General features: G+C 35.4%; 1 protein-coding gene across 2 annotated transcripts; it reads right to left on the reverse strand.

Moving 5' to 3' along the window:
- Nucleotides 1–36: 36 nt before the first annotated feature.
- On the reverse strand, nt 37–19,603 carry trappc13 (trafficking protein particle complex subunit 13). Of its 2 annotated transcripts, XM_048174955.1 has the most exons (13): nt 19,433–19,602; nt 16,862–16,930; nt 14,349–14,448; nt 11,070–11,154; nt 10,854–10,981; nt 9,733–9,805; nt 9,392–9,436; nt 9,018–9,035; nt 5,678–5,811; nt 3,643–3,841; nt 3,371–3,471; nt 3,137–3,284; nt 37–340 (listed from the first exon to the last, which is right to left on the reverse strand). In XM_048174955.1, the coding sequence occupies exons 1-13, from the start codon at nt 19,512–19,514 to the stop codon at nt 233–235; spliced, it is 1,290 nt and encodes a 429-aa protein (XP_048030912.1). In that variant the 5' UTR covers nt 19,515–19,602; the 3' UTR covers nt 37–232. The 2 variants fall into 2 exon arrangements, with proteins under 2 accessions (XP_048030912.1, XP_048030921.1); XM_048174964.1 differs by lacking the exon at nt 9,018–9,035 and having other exon boundaries at nt 19,433–19,603.
- Between the last annotated feature and the right edge of the window lie 918 nt (nt 19,604–20,521).

The following is a 20,521-nucleotide window of genomic DNA, read 5'->3' on the forward strand; positions in this document are numbered from 1 at the left end:
TATAGCAAACCATATGAATGTTTTAACACAAGCTGATTTAAATCATAAGCTGATTTTTTATTTATGTTTTATTTACATTGACAGTTAAAATCATTTCATGATTAAGGGCTTTAAAAATGACATTTTAAAACAACAACCTTAAAGGTAAAGAGCAAAAGGTGTTATAATAATAGATGCAGAACAGATGGGAAGTTGGTCCATTGAAACAGACAGTGCAAAATGCCACAGGGGTTCAGCTCTCTGGACTCGTGTAAGGACACACCACACAGACCTGTGCGATGTCATCATATTCATATGTTCTTTTCAGGAAGGTATCTGTTAGCCTCAGTCCTGATATGCTCTAAAAGAAAAACAGAAATGACATAGATGTATCATAGTCAAACATCATAATTCATTTCATTATTACTACTGTACCTTTAAGACAAGCCTATCTGTAAATGACCCCTTTGCATGTGGCATGTGAAATAACTGACAGCATTTGCCATGGCAAGTTGCTAAATATCGCAAAACAGGTTTTTGAATTTGAATTCAAGTAGTGAACAGGACACAGAATTGTAGTTTATATGTAGAATTACATATTTTGAAAAAAATAAATTATTATTATTATTATTATAATAATATATATATACACACACATATATATATATATATATATATATATATATATATATATATATATATATATATATATATATATATATATATATATATATACACACACACACACACACATTATAGTGTGGTACTATATAGTGGTTTGCTATATATATATATATATATATATATATATATATATATATATAGCAAACCACTGTACAATCCATCTATTTGTTTGGGGTGCCCATTCCTGTTCCTACCTTCCTGCAAAGTTCAGCTCAAACCCTGATCAAAAACAACTGAACCAACTAATTAAGATTTTCAGGAGCACTTGATAATTACAGACAGGTATCAGGGTTGGATCTGAACTCTGCAGGTAGGTAGATCTCCAGGAACAGGATTGGGCACCCCTGATCTACATAAACCGGTTAACTCAGTGTAGCGCCATGGGAATTTTCCTAGCCCTCCACCTTCCCCAGCACCACCTGCCTAGATCTACAAGGGTGTTCTCCCTACTTTCCTTGCAGCAGCTCAAATTCCATTCACTGTATTTATTATGTGCATGCTTCTGCAAACTAATAGGAATTCATATAATCGCTGTCATTTTTAAAATTCATTACATTTAATAAATTAATTTTCTATTTATTCCAATGTGGGAGATTTTGCCAATATTTATTTTTTATAAACTATTCTAAAAACAATTTGCATTACATTTGTCACATAACTTAATGTTGGACCAATTCAATTCCTCTGTTATAGAACTGTGTAAATTTATTAGGGGCCCGGAGCGCTGATGGCGTGAGGACCCTATTGTAATTGCTCAGCCAATTATTCTTCTCCAAAATGAATCACATTTTTGAGGGCCTAAACATGCTCAAAACTCATGAAACTTTGCACATGCATCAGAAGTGGTGAAAATTTACATCTGATATGAGTTTCAGAATTAGATGTGGGAAAATTGCTCGATAGCGCCACCTACAAAATTTCAATCAAGCGCCCTTAGGTGCAAAATCTGTAAACCGAACAGGAAGTGAGATATTTTGAATTTTCAAAATTTCGAAACTTACAAAATTTGTGCAGTTTTCGCTATTTCCACACGTACTTAAATGAACTCCTTCTAGAGCTTTAATCAGATCAACATCATATTTGGTCAGTCTAATCAAAAGGCCTTTAAGACGTTAAATTGTGAAGATCTAGAGTTTTCGCTGAAGGGCGTTTCCGTGGCGGCCTGGCAAAGCTCGATGTTTCGCAATGAAACAGGAAGTTGTTGTAACTCGGGCAAACAATGTCCAATCTGTCCGAAACTTCACATGTTTTATTAGTGTCCTGCCCTGAAGACATCTACATAACAAAATTCAGTTACAGTCAAAGCGCCGCCTGTGGGTAACAGGAAATTACATGTTTTACACTGTGATAAACTCCTCAGAGATTTAACCAGATCAACATCATATTTGGTCAGTTTAATCTTGAGGCCTTCGCAATGTTAATTTGCAAAGATCTTGAGTTTTTGTTGGAAGGCGTGTCCGTGGCAGCCTGACAAAATCTGATGTTTCACCATGAAAGAGGAAGCTGCTGTAACTCGGGCATACAGTTCCGATCTGCCCCAAACTTCACATGTGTGATAAAAGTCCCGGCCTAAAGACATCTCTATGCCAATATTCAGTTAGTCATAGTGCCACCTGCTGGCAACAGGAAATGGCATGCTTTACACTGTAACTCACTCCCAGAAACACATTTCAATATGCCACGAAGTATCAAACATGCTAGAAACACGTTAAATCATGCAACACTTGGCTAAGTGCTAATGTATGCGATTAACGCCACGAAACAGGAAGTTATTGTAACTCAGGCATACAATGTTTGATCTGCTCCAAACTTCACGTTTGATAATATTCCTGGCCTGAAGACATCTACATGGCAATATTCAGTTACAGTAAAAGCGCCACCTGTTGGCAGCAGGAAGTGTGGCACTTTGAAATGACTTTGCCATATTTCCCTTGTATTTACTCGCTTACATGCATGTCACCCACTGTTCACTGTTTTCCTAAGGTCAACGGGTGGCGGTGGTCCCGGGTGCGAGGGCCCTTTCATCGCTGCTTGCAGCTTTAATTTGAATTGTAACTGAATAGGCTTTATGCCGAACGTCACATGAACCAACGGAAAAAAAAGATCTCACTGCATGAGATTGTCAGAGAAAGTGTTAATGGCAGTATGAATTGACAGAGATATCTGTGGACTTTTAAGGTAATCAGCTAACCTAGCTAGTTATTCAATTTGGCTGTTTATTCAATTATAAAATCCGAATATTAGAGAAGATGCAACCTCTTTTGCAACAGAATATGGAAGTTTATAGCACATAACCCATATTGTAATTCTCTAAATTCCTATTGTCATTCTAATTTTGTTTCAACATCCTATTCAGGTTTGGACTGAAACAACATTTTAACTTTTACATTTTGCCCAACTCTGCAATAAATCCATTGAAAAGCCCATTGAAATATCAATCAATCACCATGCTGACAGGACTGTTGGAGTTTACCTGTAAACCCTGAAAAGACGACAGGAGCTTGAGAGGAATGGACAGCGAGGCGCTGGGGCTGAGTTTACCCAGCTGTCTGCCTGACACCCCACACCAGTGGACAGACCGCGTGTTACACATCTCCAGAACCAGATCCATGGTCCTCTCACTGACAACAGGCAAAGCAGCGGTTAAAACTAACAGGTTACAGAAGAGTTCATCTATAACCTGATAGGCTCACGGCCATGCTCTTACCTGCAGTTTGTGATTTTACAGGTGATGTCAAAAGGCTCCTCTAGATTAACCGTGTCTGGGATGAATTCAAGGGAAAGCCTGACGTCACCGTAACCAGGAGCCTAGGAGAGAAGGCCTGAATGTAATGTGTTTTGTGAAGCCTACAGACAATTTCTTACTGATTTGTGTGGTAGGAATTGGTGAAATAGTTCCTTTGATTTACTACAGTGACTTTGAGCAAATCTTTATTTTTTAAAGACTATTTGGTTCAATCTACACTGAACCCAGTATACCATTCTCTGTAGCTGGCTGGTCTGTAGACGTCCTCTCTCCCCAAGGTTAGTTTTCCACACAATGTCTAGTTTGCCGATTACAGTCACCCCCTTAATGACCCCAGCCTTCTCCGCAAACTCTGGCTTGGGCTTCAGACAGTACAAATACTGCCTTGTGTCCAAGGGCTGCAGATACGACATCTTCCCGAATGTTGACTCACTGCAGAAATGGAAGAAAAAGTTGCACATAAGTTTAATAATGTCAACAAGTCTGTTGCTGTACCATTTAAAAGTGCGGTCACATTTACTGCTGTTTAGAGAATTTTCACAGGCAAATTCCAGTCATTTCAATAGTTGGTTGCAAAAATTCCTCATGTTGACCAACAGAAAGCTACTTGGTTTAAAAAGTGACTTTTGTGCGAGCTGTGCTTCATACGTTGCTGCTCTATTGACAATAGACAATGGACCTTTTCTGCCCACGAAATTACACCCAAATTTTGCTCATGTGACCACACTCTACAAGGTTACACAAAAGGACATAAAAGTAACAGCTATTAAAAGGAATCTTCTGGGTTCAGCTTAAACTCTATTAACAACTTCTGTGACATCCTGTTAATTACCAAAGAAAATCATTTTGTCAGTTTATAAAAGCAAACAATTGTCTCATTTACAGTAATGCACTTACAATAGAATGAGGCAAGACATTTCAGAGGGTTAAAATCAGATTTGTGTATTTTTGTATTGAAAGATTAGATGTAATTTTCACACTAGTCTCAAGTTAAAACTTTGAAACAGTACGCATTGTAACATTGCAATGTTTTGCCCCATAGGCTTCCATAGTAAGTGCATTACTGTAAATATGATTTTTATATGTTTTTAATAGGACTATCAAAATTAATGTGCGTTAAAAATTAATGCAGTATTTGTTTTTTCTCCAATCCTTTGGCTGCTCTACAGTATATGATCACGCTGTCTATCATTCATTCGAGTGCTATTAGACCATTCAAGGGCCATAAGACAAAAAATAAGAACTCAAATCTGTACTTTAATCATTTGTAGCTTTAATAAAGATCTATATTTAATCTATATTTAATTTATAATTTATGCAGTGAATACTGTGCAGTGTTTATTCGATTATTCAATAATTCAATTTCTGTATATTTACCTGTTAGACCTACCTGAAAACCTTAAAGCACTGTTTACAAGGTTACATGGGTCAAAAACAACATAAACAATCACTTTTTTGTTCATTTTAGCAGGGCAGGTAAAAATCTGAACTGGACCAATAGAAAAAAAGCCCTGCTATATTAAAGACACAGCTAAATGTGACATTTATTACAATGTTTTATTACACTGACATTTACTGGTATCAGTGATACTGGCCTTCATTCATAGTGCTTAGTAAAAAGATGCCATTAAACAAATATTTCAAATATACCATATTTATGTTGTTTCTACATTATTCTGGAGACACAGTGTGAAAGTATTACAACATAAAAATATATTTAAAACTTCATAATGCCATGAAAATTGTATTGAACCCAATGCATTCTTTTATTTACCTACACTACCGTTCAAATTTTTGGATTCAGTAAAAATTGTAATGTTTTTGAAAGAAGTCTCTTATGTTCACCAATTTATTTGATCAAAAATAAAATAAAACAGTAATATTGTGAAATATTATCAATTTAAAAATAACTGTTTTCTATGTTAATATATTATAAAAATGTATTCCTGTGATGGTAAAGCTAAATTTTCATCATCATTACTCCAGTCTTCAATGTCACATGATCATTCACAAATCATTCTAATATGCTGATTTGTTGTTAATATGTTGTGTTGCTTCATATTTTGTAGAGGCTGATATATATTTTGGTGAATAGAAAGTTCAAATGAATAGCATTTATTTCAATAGAAATATTTTGTAACATATGTCTTTTTGAATAAAAGTTTTCATATCTTTCAAAAAAGTAATATATAAATTACCCAAAACGTATGACTGGTCATGTATATCATGAAAACATGCACAAAATGGTAGGCTATATGTAAATGTTACCTCTCATCCCCAGAGGCCACATTGTTGAGCTCAGTGACATTGTACATCATAGAAGGCTCCAGAGACACTTTCTCCATGAACATTGGGGATGTAGTGATGTTCTGAATCTGTGCCTCTAGAAACACTTCATCCGTCTGTAGGGTTAAAAGTCAAAAGCATAAAATCAGACTAACTGCCGAGATCCAATCAAAATCCTTTTCTCAGCCCTGGTAAGATTTCATGCAGTATTGTACTGTATATAAATTAACATTTTATACACTTTATTCTGGAGGGATACTTTATTTGAAGGGCTTTACATGAAGACTTAAAGGGATAGTTCACCCAAAAATGAAAATTCTGTCATTATTTAAACATTGATTACCATAGTATTTATTTCTCCTACTATGGTAGTAAATGGGGGGTGAGATCTGTTTGTTTACAAACATTCTTCCAAATATCTTCCTTTGTGTTCAGCAGAACAAAGAAATTCACACAGGTTTGGAACTACTTGAGGGTGAGTAAATGATGAGAGAATTTTCATTTTTGGGTGAACTATACCTTTAAGGCATACAAATTAACTACATTTACAACATTATTTTACAATATAGTAATATCACAATAAACAGGCCTATTTCTTTCTGAATGGCGCTGAATTTGAATAATTATCATTTAAAAATTCTTTGAATGTGGCCCATCAAATCAAGTTCTTCAGACAAATTTAAGTGTAATTTATTGAATTTTTGCAAAGAGGCAAATAAAGCAGCTGTTTGCCCAGTTGATCTCCGGCCAGTAGATTAGTAATATATTTTAAGTTGGTGTTACAAGTGAAGGTTAGTTCATGCCTGTGGATCAACAGCACCTTTTGACAGAAACATTGTTATTGTTACAGCATGAAGCAAAGATCCCATGCCAAGCTTGATTAATTCAATAGCCCCCAAATAAAAAAATAAATAAAAAAAAAACACCTTTGCAAAGATGCATTTGAAACTAGACTATAACATGTCACTCTAAAGAAGTCTTTAAACTCATCACACCATTATTATTGATACTAATGTAATATAAAACTGTTAACATGGTTTAAGGCACTTCAAAATAAAAGTGAATTAAATCTGTCAAAGAAAACATCAATTGGCATAAAAGATCATTAAAAACAAGCACCAGTTTCTCCCATCCTAAGAAACAAAAGAGTGAATGTTTTCTCCAGAGTCAGACAAAATGTTTAATTGATTTAGTTTAGCACTGGTAAGATGAGTGGGCAGTAATGCAAAAGCATTAAGAGGAAACAAGCAAAGGAAAACAGAAAAAAATATTTCTCTTATCTCATTTTCTCTTTATAGATTTGTTTATTATTATTATTAAGATTATGTGCATTATTTGGCCAATTAAAATGATAACTTTTTTAGTGTTACACTGAAAATTTACAAATAATTCCATTTAAGGACATCCATCCATCCATCCATCTATCCATCTATCCATCTATCCGTGCGTCCATCCATTCATCCGTTCAATCCTCTATCCGTCCGTCTGTCCATCCATCCATTTATCCATCCGTTTAACCCTCTATCCCTCCATCCGTCCATCCATCCATCCATCTCTCCGTTTAACCCTCCGTCCGTCCATCTATCTGTCTGTCTGTCTATCTATCTATCATCTGTCCATCCATCCGTCGATCTATCTGTTCATCTATTCATCTATTTGTCCGTCTATCCATCCATCCGTTCAACCCTCTATCCATTTATCCATCCGTCCATCTATTCATCCGTTCAATCCTCTATCCGTCTGTCCATCCATCTATAGTCCATCCATCCATCCATTTATCTGTTCGTCTGTCTATCTATTGTCTGTCTATCCATCCGTTGATCTATTTGTCGATCTATCCATCTATCCGTCTGTCTGTCTATCCATCCGTTTAACCCTCTATCCTTCCATCTGTCCATCTATCTATCCGTCCGTCCATCCATCCATCCTTCCATCCATCTATCCGTTTAACCGTCCGTCCGTCCGTCCGTCCGTCTATCTATCTATCTATCGTCTGTCCATCCATCCGTCGATCTATCCATTCATCTATCCATCTATCTGTCCATCTATCCATCCATCCGTTCAACCCTCTATCCATTTATCCGTCCGTCCATCCATTCATCCGTTCAATCCTCTATCCGTCTGTCCGTCCATCAGTCTGTCCATCCATCTATAGTCCATCCATCCATCCATTTATCTGTCCGTCTGTCTATCTATTGTCTGTCTATCCATCCGTTGATCTATTTGTCGATCTATCCATCTATCCGTCTGTCTGTCTATCCATCCATCCATTTATCCATCCATTTAACCCTCTATCCCTCCATCCGTCCATCTATCTATCCGTCCGTCCATCCATCCATCTATCCGTTTAACCCTCCGTCCGTCCATCTATCCGTCTGTCTGTCTGTCCGTCCATCCGTCTGTCCATCCATCTATAGTCCATCCATCCATCCATTTATCCATCCATTTAACCCTCTATCCCTCCATCCGTCCATCTATCTATCCGTCCGTCCATCCATCCATCCATCTATCCGTTTAACCCTCCGTCCGTCCATCTATCCGTCTGTCTATCTATCTATCATCTGTACATCCATCCGTCGATCTATCCGTTCATCTATCCATCTATCTGTCCGTCTATCCATTCATCCGTTCAACCCTCTATCCATTTATCCGTCCATCCATCCGTTGAATCCTCTATCCGTCTGTCCATCCATCCGTCTGTCCATCCATCTATAGTCCATCCATTTATCTGTCCGTCTGTCTATCCATCCATTGATCTATTTGTCGATCTATCCATCCATCCGTCTGTCTGTCTGTCTGTCTATCCATCCATCCATCCGTCTGTCTGTCTATCCATCCATCCATCCGTCTGTCTGTCTGTCTATCCATCCATCCATCCATCCATCCATCCGTTCAACCCTCTATACGTCCATCCATCCATCTGTCCATTCATCTATCGTCAGCCATGTCACCCTGGTTTCTCAGGTTACTGGTTAGTAATAACCAATAGCCAAAAAGTTATTTAGGCTCTTTTTAGGCTACTACTGTTGGTAACGTTGCCTTTCTAAAATAGATAATACAGTAACTTAATGCCATTTAACATTAATGCAATGAATGTTTCGGCAATAATGTAAAACAATATGAATTAGAAAAATAACTTTTACTAATAGGATAGGTCTAGACTTTTGAACATAATCTCATATTTTCCATCTTAATACTGTCCTGTTATCTGAATACCAAAATACTTTTCCTATGTTTTCCCCTTGCTTGTTTCAAAAGCTCAGAAGAAAAGAAACAAGTTATGCTGAAAAAAAAAGTTGCAATGAGAAGGGAAAACAATTACCACGGAACTGAGGTCACTCTAATGGAGGAATAAAACACAAAAATAAACATTAGAGAAGTGAAGGTTACATGCACAAGAAAATGACAATGTCAATTTTCTTCTTGAGGCAGCATTAACATGAACAAAACAGTGAATTATGAATGAAACACGCACACTACTTACAAAAAGGGATATCAAATGAAAATGTATAAAATGGGTTCTTAAAAAGCATAGCCTCACTATAAATTATTTAAAAAGCTGCGAGGCAGTGCAGAAAGGAAGGTTAAACAGTATGACCATGGAAAACGCTACAGACTATAAGTGAGTAATTTGCTTTTGTATATATTCTCTAAATATTAGAAAAACATAGCTCAAACTGGTAAATGAAAACTTACCTCAGCATTGTAGAACTTGGTTTTTACATCTAGAGGCTTGAGAACCTGGTTCAAAATAGAGTTAAAACTGAAGTTTGAGCTGCAGTTTGATTCTACCTCAACAGAATCCATGTAAAATTAAATTCATCACACAACTCAAGACTGCTTTCAGTGACTTAGTTTCAGTTCTCAGCTGACTATTTTCAGGATGTGCAAAGCAGCATGAGATCTCATGCTTGAGTTCAAATGTCAAGCTTTAGTGTAAATTAAAAGTCTCGGCTCTGTGCAAAATGGTTTGCGAGAGATGCGTAGAGCTGGCGTCCAATCACAGAGCAGAATGAATCAGGAGGAAATGAGCTCACCTGAAATTTGAAGAACTTTCTAAAGTATAGCTTCTCTCCAGTCTGAGTGGTGTAACTGACTGCACAGACCAAGCTGAAATCAGATGATCAGACACAAATATGGTGAGGACAACAGCGTGTTGTATACATCTCTTATTTGTGTCGTTTTTTTCTTGAGGAATTTTATCTTTTTTTACTTTTGGTAGCAACATGAATATGAAACAGCATTTGCAACCCATTTTACCTCAGTAATCTGACGTATTTCTGAGCTTAACATAATTTTAGAGGATATCAAACCAAAAAAATGTTGGGGCGGAACTTGAATTTATTAAGTGGATTGCGAAAAATAGGTGTGGTCAGATCTGAGTGTGAATTTGCAAAGGTTTTATTTTTTATTTTCAGTTTTAGTTCATGAGCTTTGGAAATGTTTATATTTCTATTTAGCTTTAATTTATTTTTATTTCAGTTTTAATGATTTTAATACTTCTTAAAATTATATATTTCAGTTAGCTGCCAAGGAAATATTTCTAATTTTCATTTAAAGTTTATTTATATTTTTTAAAGTTAATTTTTCTCGTCTAATATTTATATTTTATTTCATTTCTGCTTTATTTAAATTACTGAAAACTCTTTTTAAAAGATTTAGTTGTTGTTAAAGGGATAGTTCACCCAAAAATGAAAATTGTTATCATTTACTCACCTTTAAGTTGTTCCAAATTAGTAAGTTTTTTTTCTTCTGTTGAACACAAAAGACGACATTTTGAAGAATGTTGGTAACCAGACCGTCGACGGTAGCCAATGACTTCCATATTACGGAAAAAAAATACAATGGAGTCAATGGCTACCATCGACGGTCTGGTTACCAACGTTCTTCAAAATATCTTCTTTTGTGTTCAACAGAAGAAAAAAACTCTTACATGTTTGGAACAACATAAAGGTGAGTAAATGATAACAAAATTTTCATTTTTGGGGGAACTATCCCTTTAACAACAGCAACACTAGATTGTGGAGGACTACTCCATAAAAAAAAAAATCATTATTGGAGATTATTGTCATAACCTTAATTATATTAACGCTACCCAGCATTAAATGACTAAGATCTGAAGACTTTGTATGTTTAGAGTCCATCAGAAGTTACACACATGTGGGTCCCGATCTCCTTGACTTCATGATGGATGACGTCATCAATGCAGCACTCTGGCTTGAGTTCTGAAACAGCAGAGTTTGAAGCAGATAAATTTAACCTCTGGGAGCTCGTCTGCAGGTCCGCCTGCGAAGGGAGAAAATCATGGCATAGTAGTGAGACAAGAAAACTGACAACTACATTAGGCATTCTATTACTTCACATGAGCTGTTACCTTTACGAGAATATCTTTGACCACTTGATTGCTGTCATTGTGCACACTGATGTAACTGGAGAAGGTCTCGCCAAGGAAAATATTTCTGTACAGGAAATGGTGTGAATGCAATCACTGGAGAGCTTTAGGATTCAAATGGGCATGTGGCACTTTCCACTAATAGGACACAGAACAGGACCTGAGGTCCTGCAGAGAACGTTGATCAGTAACCTCAGGAGGTCAATCGAAATACTACATGCGCTGATCTATTTTTATTCTGTTTATGTAACGTTTGCATTTTGTAACCCTGTTACAAATCCAAAAATACTTGCCTATATAGAGTTTTTTTTTTAACAGTTTGATTTGTGTGATTTAGCATTCATAATGTAATTTAGATAAAATAATAGATAATAAATAAAATCAATTTGTTTGGTTGAAAATTGCAAAATTACGGGAAATAGGGGACGGGAATGTTGGCATTTGATGAGTTTAAAACTAGATTATCATGCAAAGTAATTTCATTTTATATTATATTGTAGTAAATGTAAAATATTATACATACTATATTATATACATACTATATATATATATATATATATATATATATATATATATATATATATATATATATATATATATATATATATATATATATATATATACACCCTCAGCAGCCACTTTAGAAGGTACACCTTGCTAGTACCGGGTTGGATCCCCTTTTGCCTTCAGAACTGCTTTAATTGTTCGTGGCATAGTGCTAAACAATGTGCCAATTGACATGATAAAATCACAGAGTTGCTGCAGATTTGTCGGCTGCACATCCATGATGCAAATCTCCCGTTCCACCACATCCCAAAGATCTGAGATCTGGTGACTTTGGAGGCCATTTGAGAATAGTTAACTCATTGTCATGTTCAAGAAACCTGACTTTACAAAGCTCAAATCATCTCAAACTGGTTTCTTTTGGAAGAAGCCATCAGAAGATGGTACACTGTGGTTTGTTTGTTTGTTTATGATTTAACGCCATGCGATCTACCTCAGCTATATTCATGGCGATAACAAGAATTTATTTTTATTTTTTTTTAAGGGGAAAAAAAAATTAAATTAGATTTTTTAAATTTGATCTTAGATAAAAATTCTGAAACTAAATCAGGCCTTACTTCATTAAAAATCTAGTCATAAACTAATCCATATGAATCAAATGCTTAAAGGATTAGTCCACTTTTAAATAAACTTTTCCTGATAATTTACTCACCCTCATGTCATCCAAGATGTTCATGTCTTTCTTTCTTCAGTCAAAAAGAAATTAAGGTTTTTGATGAAAACATTCCAGGATTTTTCTCCATATAGTGGACTTCAATGGGCACCAAACAGTTGAAGGTCAAAATTAGTTTCACTGCAGCTTCAAATTGTTCTACACGATCCCAGACGAGAAAAAAATGGTCTTATCTAGAGAAACCATCACTCATTTTCTAAAAAAAAATTTTTTTTTATATATTTTAACCAGAAATGCTCATCTTGAACTAGCTCTCTTCTTCTTCTCTATTTGAATTCCGGCAGTGTAGGTGCTGCTAAGTGTATTACTGCCCTCCACAGGTCAAAGTTTTGAACTAATTTTTATATGCAATATGCTAGTGCAATAGTATATAACAATTAGTTCAAACTTTGACCTGTGGAGGGCAGTAATACACTTAGCAGCACCTACACTGCCGGAATTCAAATAGAGAAGAAGAAGAGAGCTAGTTCAAGATGAGCATTTCTGGTTAAAATATATAAAAAAAAATTTTTTTTTAGAAAATGAGTGATGGTTTCTCTAGATAAGACCATTTTTTTCTCGTCTGGGATCGTGTAGAACAATTTGAAGCTGCAGTGAAACTAATTTTGACCTTCAACTGTTTGGTGCCCATTGAAGTCCACTATATGGAGAAAAATCCTGGAATGTTTTCATCAAAAACCTTCATTTCTTTTCGACTGAAGAAAGAAAGACATGGACAACTTGGATGACATGGGGGTGAGTAAATTATCAGGAAAAGTTTATTTAAAAGTGAACTAATCCTGTAAGTCAAAATTTTCTGAAGAGAATCGATCGCTTGTTACGATGAACAGATTTAATTTAGGCTTTTACTCGCATGTAATCATTGATCAGTGAACATAAGCAGAAGCTCAACCAAACCTGCTACACGCGCAAGAACAAACCTCTTCCAGAAGCTCAAACATGCTGCGTAAACCAATGAGGTTCATTCTCGTGTGTTACACAGCACGTTTGAGCTTCCAGAAGAAGTTTGTTCTAGCGCTTGTAGCAGGTTTGGATGAGCTCTTTGGTTGAGCTCTCTCGAAAGTCTTACAGGTGTGGAACGACATGAATAGTAATTAATGAAAGAATTTTCATTTTGGGGTGAACTAACCCGTTAATACAAGGCAGGATAGATCTATGCTTTCATGTTGTTTATGCCAAATTCTGACCCTACAGTCTGAATGTCACAGAAGAAATCAAGACTCATCCGACCAGGCAACATTTTTCTAATCTTCAATTGTCCAGTTTTGACGAGCCCGTGTGAACTGTAGCCTCAGTTTCCTGTTCTTAGCTGACAGGAGTGGCACCAGTGTGATCTTCTGCTTCTGTAGCACATCTGCTTCAAATTTGGACGTGTTTTGAGTTCAGAGATGCTCTCTGCAGACCTCGGTTTGAACGAGTACTTATTTGAGTTACTGTTGCCTTTCTATCAACTCGAACCAGTCTGGCCATTCTCCTCTGACCTCTGGCATCAACAAGGCATTTTTGCCCACAGAACTGTCGCTCACTGGATGTTTTCTCTTTTTCAGACCACTCTCTGTAAACCCTAGATATGGTTGTGTGTGAAAATCTCAGTAGATCAGCAGTTTCTGAAATACTCAGACCCACCCATCTGGCACCAACAACAATGCCACGTTCAAAGTCACTTAAATCACATTTCTTCCCCATTCAGACGCTCAGTTTGAACTTCAGCAGATTGTCTTGCCCATATCATGCCTGATTAGATATATGTATTAACAAGCAGTTGAACAGGTGTACCTAATAAAGTGGCTGGTGAGTGTTTGTGTGTATTTATAGATTGACAGAAATCAATATTGATATAGATATATAGATATAAACAGTATATGGATTATATATCCATATACTAGTATGATTTATTGCCTCTAAATCTTTTAAAAAGTCATGTGATACCAAAGTGTACCATGGTTGTGGAAAGTGCCATGAACTCATTAATAAAAACAAAAATAAATCATAAAAATTTCAGTTATTAAAAATATATACATTACCCAAAATTCTGAGGCAGCGTGAGCATTTCCCCAAGGATTAGTGTTTCTGCCCCCTTTACAGTAGACGGATCGTCTTTCATGAGTCGTATAAACAAATCACCTGCAGACATGTGATATGCTGAGCTGTAAAACCTCTTGACTGACAGTCGGCTCTTAGATTTTAGACCCCCATGAGACATCTAAATCAACAGCTCTTTTAATTTGAGCCTTATTTATGTATAGTCAAGACTTTTTAGAAGGCCACACATGCAAGTCTCAGGCCATGACTTGCCAACATGTATACATTTCCAAATATATAACATCTTCTGCATCACAAATACAAAATCATGCTGTATGAGACATCAAATTATGAGTAAAAAAACAAACAAATCTATCTGCAAACCATGATTTAGCCAACTAATTATACAAATTTGAAGCATAACACGAAGTGGTATCTGTACTCCATTCACTTCATCTATCTAACATTACAATCTCATTCATGCAGATTTATAGGGGAACATATTTCAGGCCCTTTTATATATAGAAGTGCTACTCAGAACTGTCATAGTGACATGCGGTTCTGGAGCACGGCCGCTGGCGATCGCATTTCAGAGCATTGGTTACCTGCAAAAGGAAAACAAACACTGCAAACTGCTGATATATCCCGGGGCCATATTGGGGGTCAGCATTATACCAGATCTCTCACAGAGACAGAGCTGCTGCTAATAGCTTTCAGAGAAACTCAACACTGGGCTCAGCAATGGTTTCATGTGTTGCACTACAACAACAAATGTTTCAGTATAATATTTTACAGTGTTTCCCACCGGAAGAAAATGTTGTATATTTTAGAGTTAAATTCATCTCATGCACTGTAAGAGTTCAAAATAAAAATTCAGAATGGAATTAGAATGGAAGAGATGGAGAAAAGTCTGTACTGTGCTGGTTTAGAAAGGTATAAACAGAAAATCACAACATATGTTGGACGTGATCCTTATGTTATGAAGAGGAGCGACTTTTCCACTGAATTGAAAGACTTGACTGCGATCGAGGAGGCAGATATAGAGCACATTCCTGGTGGCCCCCCAACACTGCATGTTCTCCATGTCTCCTTAATCAAACACACCTGATTCACATCATCAGCTCAGTAGATGACTCCAAAACCTGAAATGGATGTGTCAGACAAAGGAGACATACAAAATATGCAGTGTTGGGGGGCCTACAGGAACGTGGTTGGGAATCACTGATAAAGAGAATGTGAAGCTGTCGTCACAAGTTAGTCTGGTTTGTTTATCACGCTGCCTTTCTGCTAGTGATGTTAAGGACAGTATTTTGATTTTCTATCATGATTGTGAAAAATCATCTTTCAAGGAAAAACTGGATGGTGTAATACAATTTTCTCCTTTTTTACGTGTAAAAACACACTAAGGGAAGCAGGTTGAGGAGGTTACGGGAAGACGACGTATAGCAAATGTGTAATAATGTCACTGATTAAACCCACTTCCTATCACGTAATAAAATAATCACATAGCTGAGTTTTTTTGAAAGTTTTGTATTTTGTTTTGGTGTAATAATTAACATTACATTTGCAAGTATGACTCTCACTCAGCTTGTGAATGAGTATAACTTGCACGCAACCACTTCAAAACTGTTCACGAGCTTCTATGGGTTCGATTTTGGTTGTCATTTGTTGAAATAAATTCAGTGTGTCAGTGTCTGTCCGCTGAATGTGATCCTCCGATTCTCCTCCGTGGTCAAATGGGAAAGTGAATATTTACAAAGAAAACATTAAAACTACAGTTACATTTACACCCTTCCAACAAAAAAATAGATCGACTTCTGTCAGCTTGTTAAACACTTATTTATTTGGACATTTTTCTACAATATGATGGCTGAAGCAGCAGTGCGTGACACTATTCATGGTAACCAGATCAAATTGTGAACGCAATTCTACAAAATTCATGCAGTGGGATAAAATAGCTTCTCTTCCCTGCAAACGATAGCATGAAGAATGTGAATACTTAACCAAGTCAAAAAAAAAAAAAAAAAGGTAAGAAGGTATCCATATTTGTTTCAGTATCAGCAGATGCAAAGCACTATAAAAGGCGACAACTTTTAAAGTTAAAAAAACGATATAAGTTATGTAAACGATAAAAGCTCATTGTGGGTTCTCGGTTTGATCGATTTGAACAACCATAAACGACGCAAAAAATTACGAATTTTGAGTTTTTGATAGGATTCCTATATAGAAAAATCACTCCCTGCCCTCCAGCCGCATTTCGTGCTGCAGCAGACATCGTGCAAACAACCTATTACATCTATAATTACACTGCTGAACCTTCCTTTAAAACCTAACCCTCCCTTAAACTTACCCATACCACCAAACCTGTTCCTAACCTCACCCGTATCCCACCTCAATAGCAGCACAAGCGTTTTACCAATGAATCAGTATCTGATTTCACAAAATGTGTGTATTCTTCAACTGTTTCCTGATTAGTGTTGAAATCACGGTTCATCTAAGCATCGTTGGATTGTACCTGGAAGATCTCTGTCCTCACATGTTACCGGCATGTTCGTGAAAAGTGTAGGTTTGGTCAGGCGCATCACTGGAGAGAGAAACATAAGAGACTGTAAATATGAAATAGTACAATATTTTAGTATCAAACACACATGATGTACAGTTAGCTCTTGGAGGGTCTAGTTACTTGAATTTATTTAAAGTTGACAAGTGTAACAGTAACAAAATTAAATTTAAATGCTCAGTTGATGTAGTTGATCCAAAGACCAACCTAGCCATAAAGTGATATTTACGATATGCAGTTAATATACATTTAGATGTCTTAATCCTCACATGCCCTGAATTCACATCCCCATCAGCCCTCATACAGCACCAAATCATAAACTATTAATATTTCATTTTGTTAGCATTGTGAAATTATTTCATGACACAGCATTGAAAAATCATCCTGTTCCAACATAACTTTTATTAATCTATCAAATTAAAATCAGAATAAAATTAAATTCAGTACCACAATGTTAGCATGATGTGTATCTACAATTGTACTTTTATAATTGTGCTTAACCCTCTGGTGTTCACCAGTAAATTAGAACAAAAAAAGTTTTATTTTCTGATTTTTTTTTTTTTTTTTTTTTTTTTACTTAATCACAATGGTGTGAAAATTGGTGACTTTTGAATAGGGCTGTCAAACAATTAATCGTGATTAATCGTATACAAAATAAAAGTTTGAGTTTGTATAATATATGTGTGAGTAATGTGTGTAATTAATATGCATATATAAATACACACAAATTAATGTATATATTTAAGAGAAATATGTTATTTATGTACAAAATATTTTTATTTATATATATATAATATATATATATTTTTTTTATAATATATACATATACTTGTAAATATTTCTCAAATATATACATGAATGTGTTTGTATTTCTATATACATAATAATTACACACAGTACACCCACATATATTAGGCAAACTCAAACTTTTATTTTGTATGCAATTAATCGTGATTAATTGTTTGGCAGCCCTACTTTTGAAGCACTTGCTATATGAACACACACCCACACACACACAAAACATGATTAGAAAAGGCTAAACAGTCACACTTGTGATCTCAATGGTCAAAAATGACTAACATAGGAAACTAAACTAATGGGTGAGGAAATACAGAGCAATTTCTTCTTTTGTGATCGGAAAAAAAATAAGGTTAATTCAGCTTTATAACACCATCAGGTTGACTAACTTTTTACTAAATTTAGCTACAATATTCCATAGACAAGTTGTAAAGGGGTAAATAAATTACAAGCTATGAGATAAACAGCAAAATAAGGTCTACAAAAATAAATTAGCACATAGCTGGTGTGTTGGGGCCCTATACCTGGAATTTGTATGTTTCTATTACATGTGACTTTCTTTATTTTTCCCCACCAGATGACACCAATCTGCCTTAGATGCATTGGATTTAACATACATTTGTTGTATTTTTTTGTTGTATTTTTATTTTTAAACACTGTATTAATTAAAAATAATATGAAATATTTTTAGATATTTTTATTATTTTATATAGAGAATTTTTTTTTAGAATTTTAGTAGTAAATATTTTCTGTCTAGTACCATGAACTCGCCTCAAAATACAAAATATGAAATAATAAATATAACAAAATTAATTAATTTGTTAAAAAATGTGTTATATGTGTGCTATGTTGGTCAGTCCGTTTTGATCGCCAAGTGCAACCTCTAATTATAAGGGTTAAAATCAAAAAATGCAAAAATTATTAATGGTTCATAAAGAAAGACTTCATTTTCTTTCTGCAAAACATAATTTCTTATTCTATTTTTTATGTTCTTCTGTACCACATTATCATACTGTTCTTTTGGGACTAAGCAGTTCTGTCTGCTGCTCCTGTAGCACTGACTACTGAGCATGATCTATATCTAATACATTTAATACATTCTCTGTATTAAAACACGTTATTTTGTTTTATACCAGTTTCACTAACCTAAATATACCAAAAGAACAAACAAGAAAATGACTGTGGAGAATAAATTCATGTATTGATCTTCATTCAGTTTGGCATTCAGAAAATTATGCCATGACATTTTCAGCAAGTATTGTATATGACAGATGTAGGTTTATTTGACATTCAGTCCAGAAGTGATTGCGTAGATGACTAATAAAGCATCACTTCTAAGTGCTTTTTATTACTAGATTCAATTTCAATGCTAGAACAAATAAAAGACAGAAATGTGTGTATCTGATGATTCCACAAAACAGCACCTGTCATCGGTGAATTATAGCAGTAGAAAACTAAACACGCATTAACTGACTGTCTGATTCTTATAAACTATGAAAAGCGAGCCACACTAATAAACATGTACCGTGCCACGACCGTAGTGAGCATCAGGAGGTTTGAGATACAATTCATCCTGTAATAATCAGCAATGATTAGCATTACAGCTAGCAGTGATAATCTCTTCCGCTACAGCGGGCATTTCGGCGACATTTATGAATGAGTGAATGAATGAATGTAAGTAAGCACGCAACATTGTTCAGAATAAGAAAAGGTTAAACCACACCGTACCTTTTAATGCAAGTAGATGCTCTTGTTTTGCCTGGTTGACATCCATTCTGTCTGCTGCACTGGATTGACCTTTCACCTGCATATCAGCTGCTCACGGCGACTACAGATGGACAAACCGCGTTTCAGCGACACCAGCGAAAGCAGCCGTCAGTAAATGATAAATGCACATCCTGTAATACTGCAGATGAACACTTCTTCACTGTTACTCGTTCAATATGCACTTCAAACAGGACATAAAGAGTTGTATCATCAGCTAACTGAATAATAATGCAAGTGAAACTCACTCCGCAAGTGAAACACCTTTCAGATTACTTGCTTTAATATACACAGACTTAGTTATTTAGTTAGTTAGTTAGTTAGTTAGTTACCTAGCAGTGTAACGTCTCACCCACCCCATTAAGTGAAGCTCAACTCTACCAGGTGATGGCTCTCGTACTCCAGAGAGCGTCTGTGTTTTTGCTGCATCAAGAAAGCATCTCATTACGACTTTATTAATGCTCGTACATTATTTATATATGATTCTTAACACAACTAGCTATTTAAATATGATAATATTTTGAATGTTATAAATATTTTGCTGTTAGTGTATTCATGTCATGTGATGTCATGTTTGCAGAGTTTTGGCTGAATTCTTGTTTTTTTTTTCTTCTTCTTCTTCTAAATTAATCTTTTTTACATTAAATATTAATGTTTACAGTTTCTTTTTTTAAGAAACAAAATTGCATTAATGTTTTAAATAACAGTTTTTTAAACCAAATTAATTCAATGTGTTTACTGCATTTTTATTGGACATGGTGTTATGTTATTTTATTGTTATGTATATATGCTATTGGACATGATGTATGTTAATGATAATAAATAAAGATATCAAAGGTACACTATGTAACTTTTGGCACTCTAGCGGATAATAAACAAACCGCATGAGTCTTGTAGCGGTGCAACTTCTCTCTTTTTATGTAGCTATATGAGTAGTCAGGCAGGTACTGGGCTACTCCGCTGTCTAGAAATAGTCTAAAATATTCCAAATATAAACGCTTATTATATGCGTACTGTAAAAACATTATAGACTGGAAGATGGATTCTTGATGT

The sequence above is a fragment of the Megalobrama amblycephala genome, linkage group LG2 (assembly GCF_018812025.1).
Source record: "Megalobrama amblycephala isolate DHTTF-2021 linkage group LG2, ASM1881202v1, whole genome shotgun sequence".
In the NCBI taxonomy this organism is placed as follows: Eukaryota; Metazoa; Chordata; class Actinopteri; order Cypriniformes; family Xenocyprididae; genus Megalobrama; species Megalobrama amblycephala.

What these genes read in the sequence shown, in the direction of transcription:
- trappc13 (XM_048174955.1), bottom strand. Translation starts at nt 19,514, where the DNA reads ATGCAGGTGAAAGGTCAATCCAGTGCAGCAGACAGAATGGATGTCAAC. An exon ending in AAGGAGATCGGGACCCACAT is followed by an intron (nt 9,806 to 10,853) that starts GTGTGTAACTTC and finishes ATCTGATTTCAG; the next exon opens with CTTGGTCTGTGCAGTCAGTT. An exon ending in TGTAAAATCACAAACTGCAG is followed by an intron (nt 3,285 to 3,370) that starts GTAAGAGCATGG and finishes GCCTGTTGTCAG; the next exon opens with TGAGAGGACCATGGATCTGG.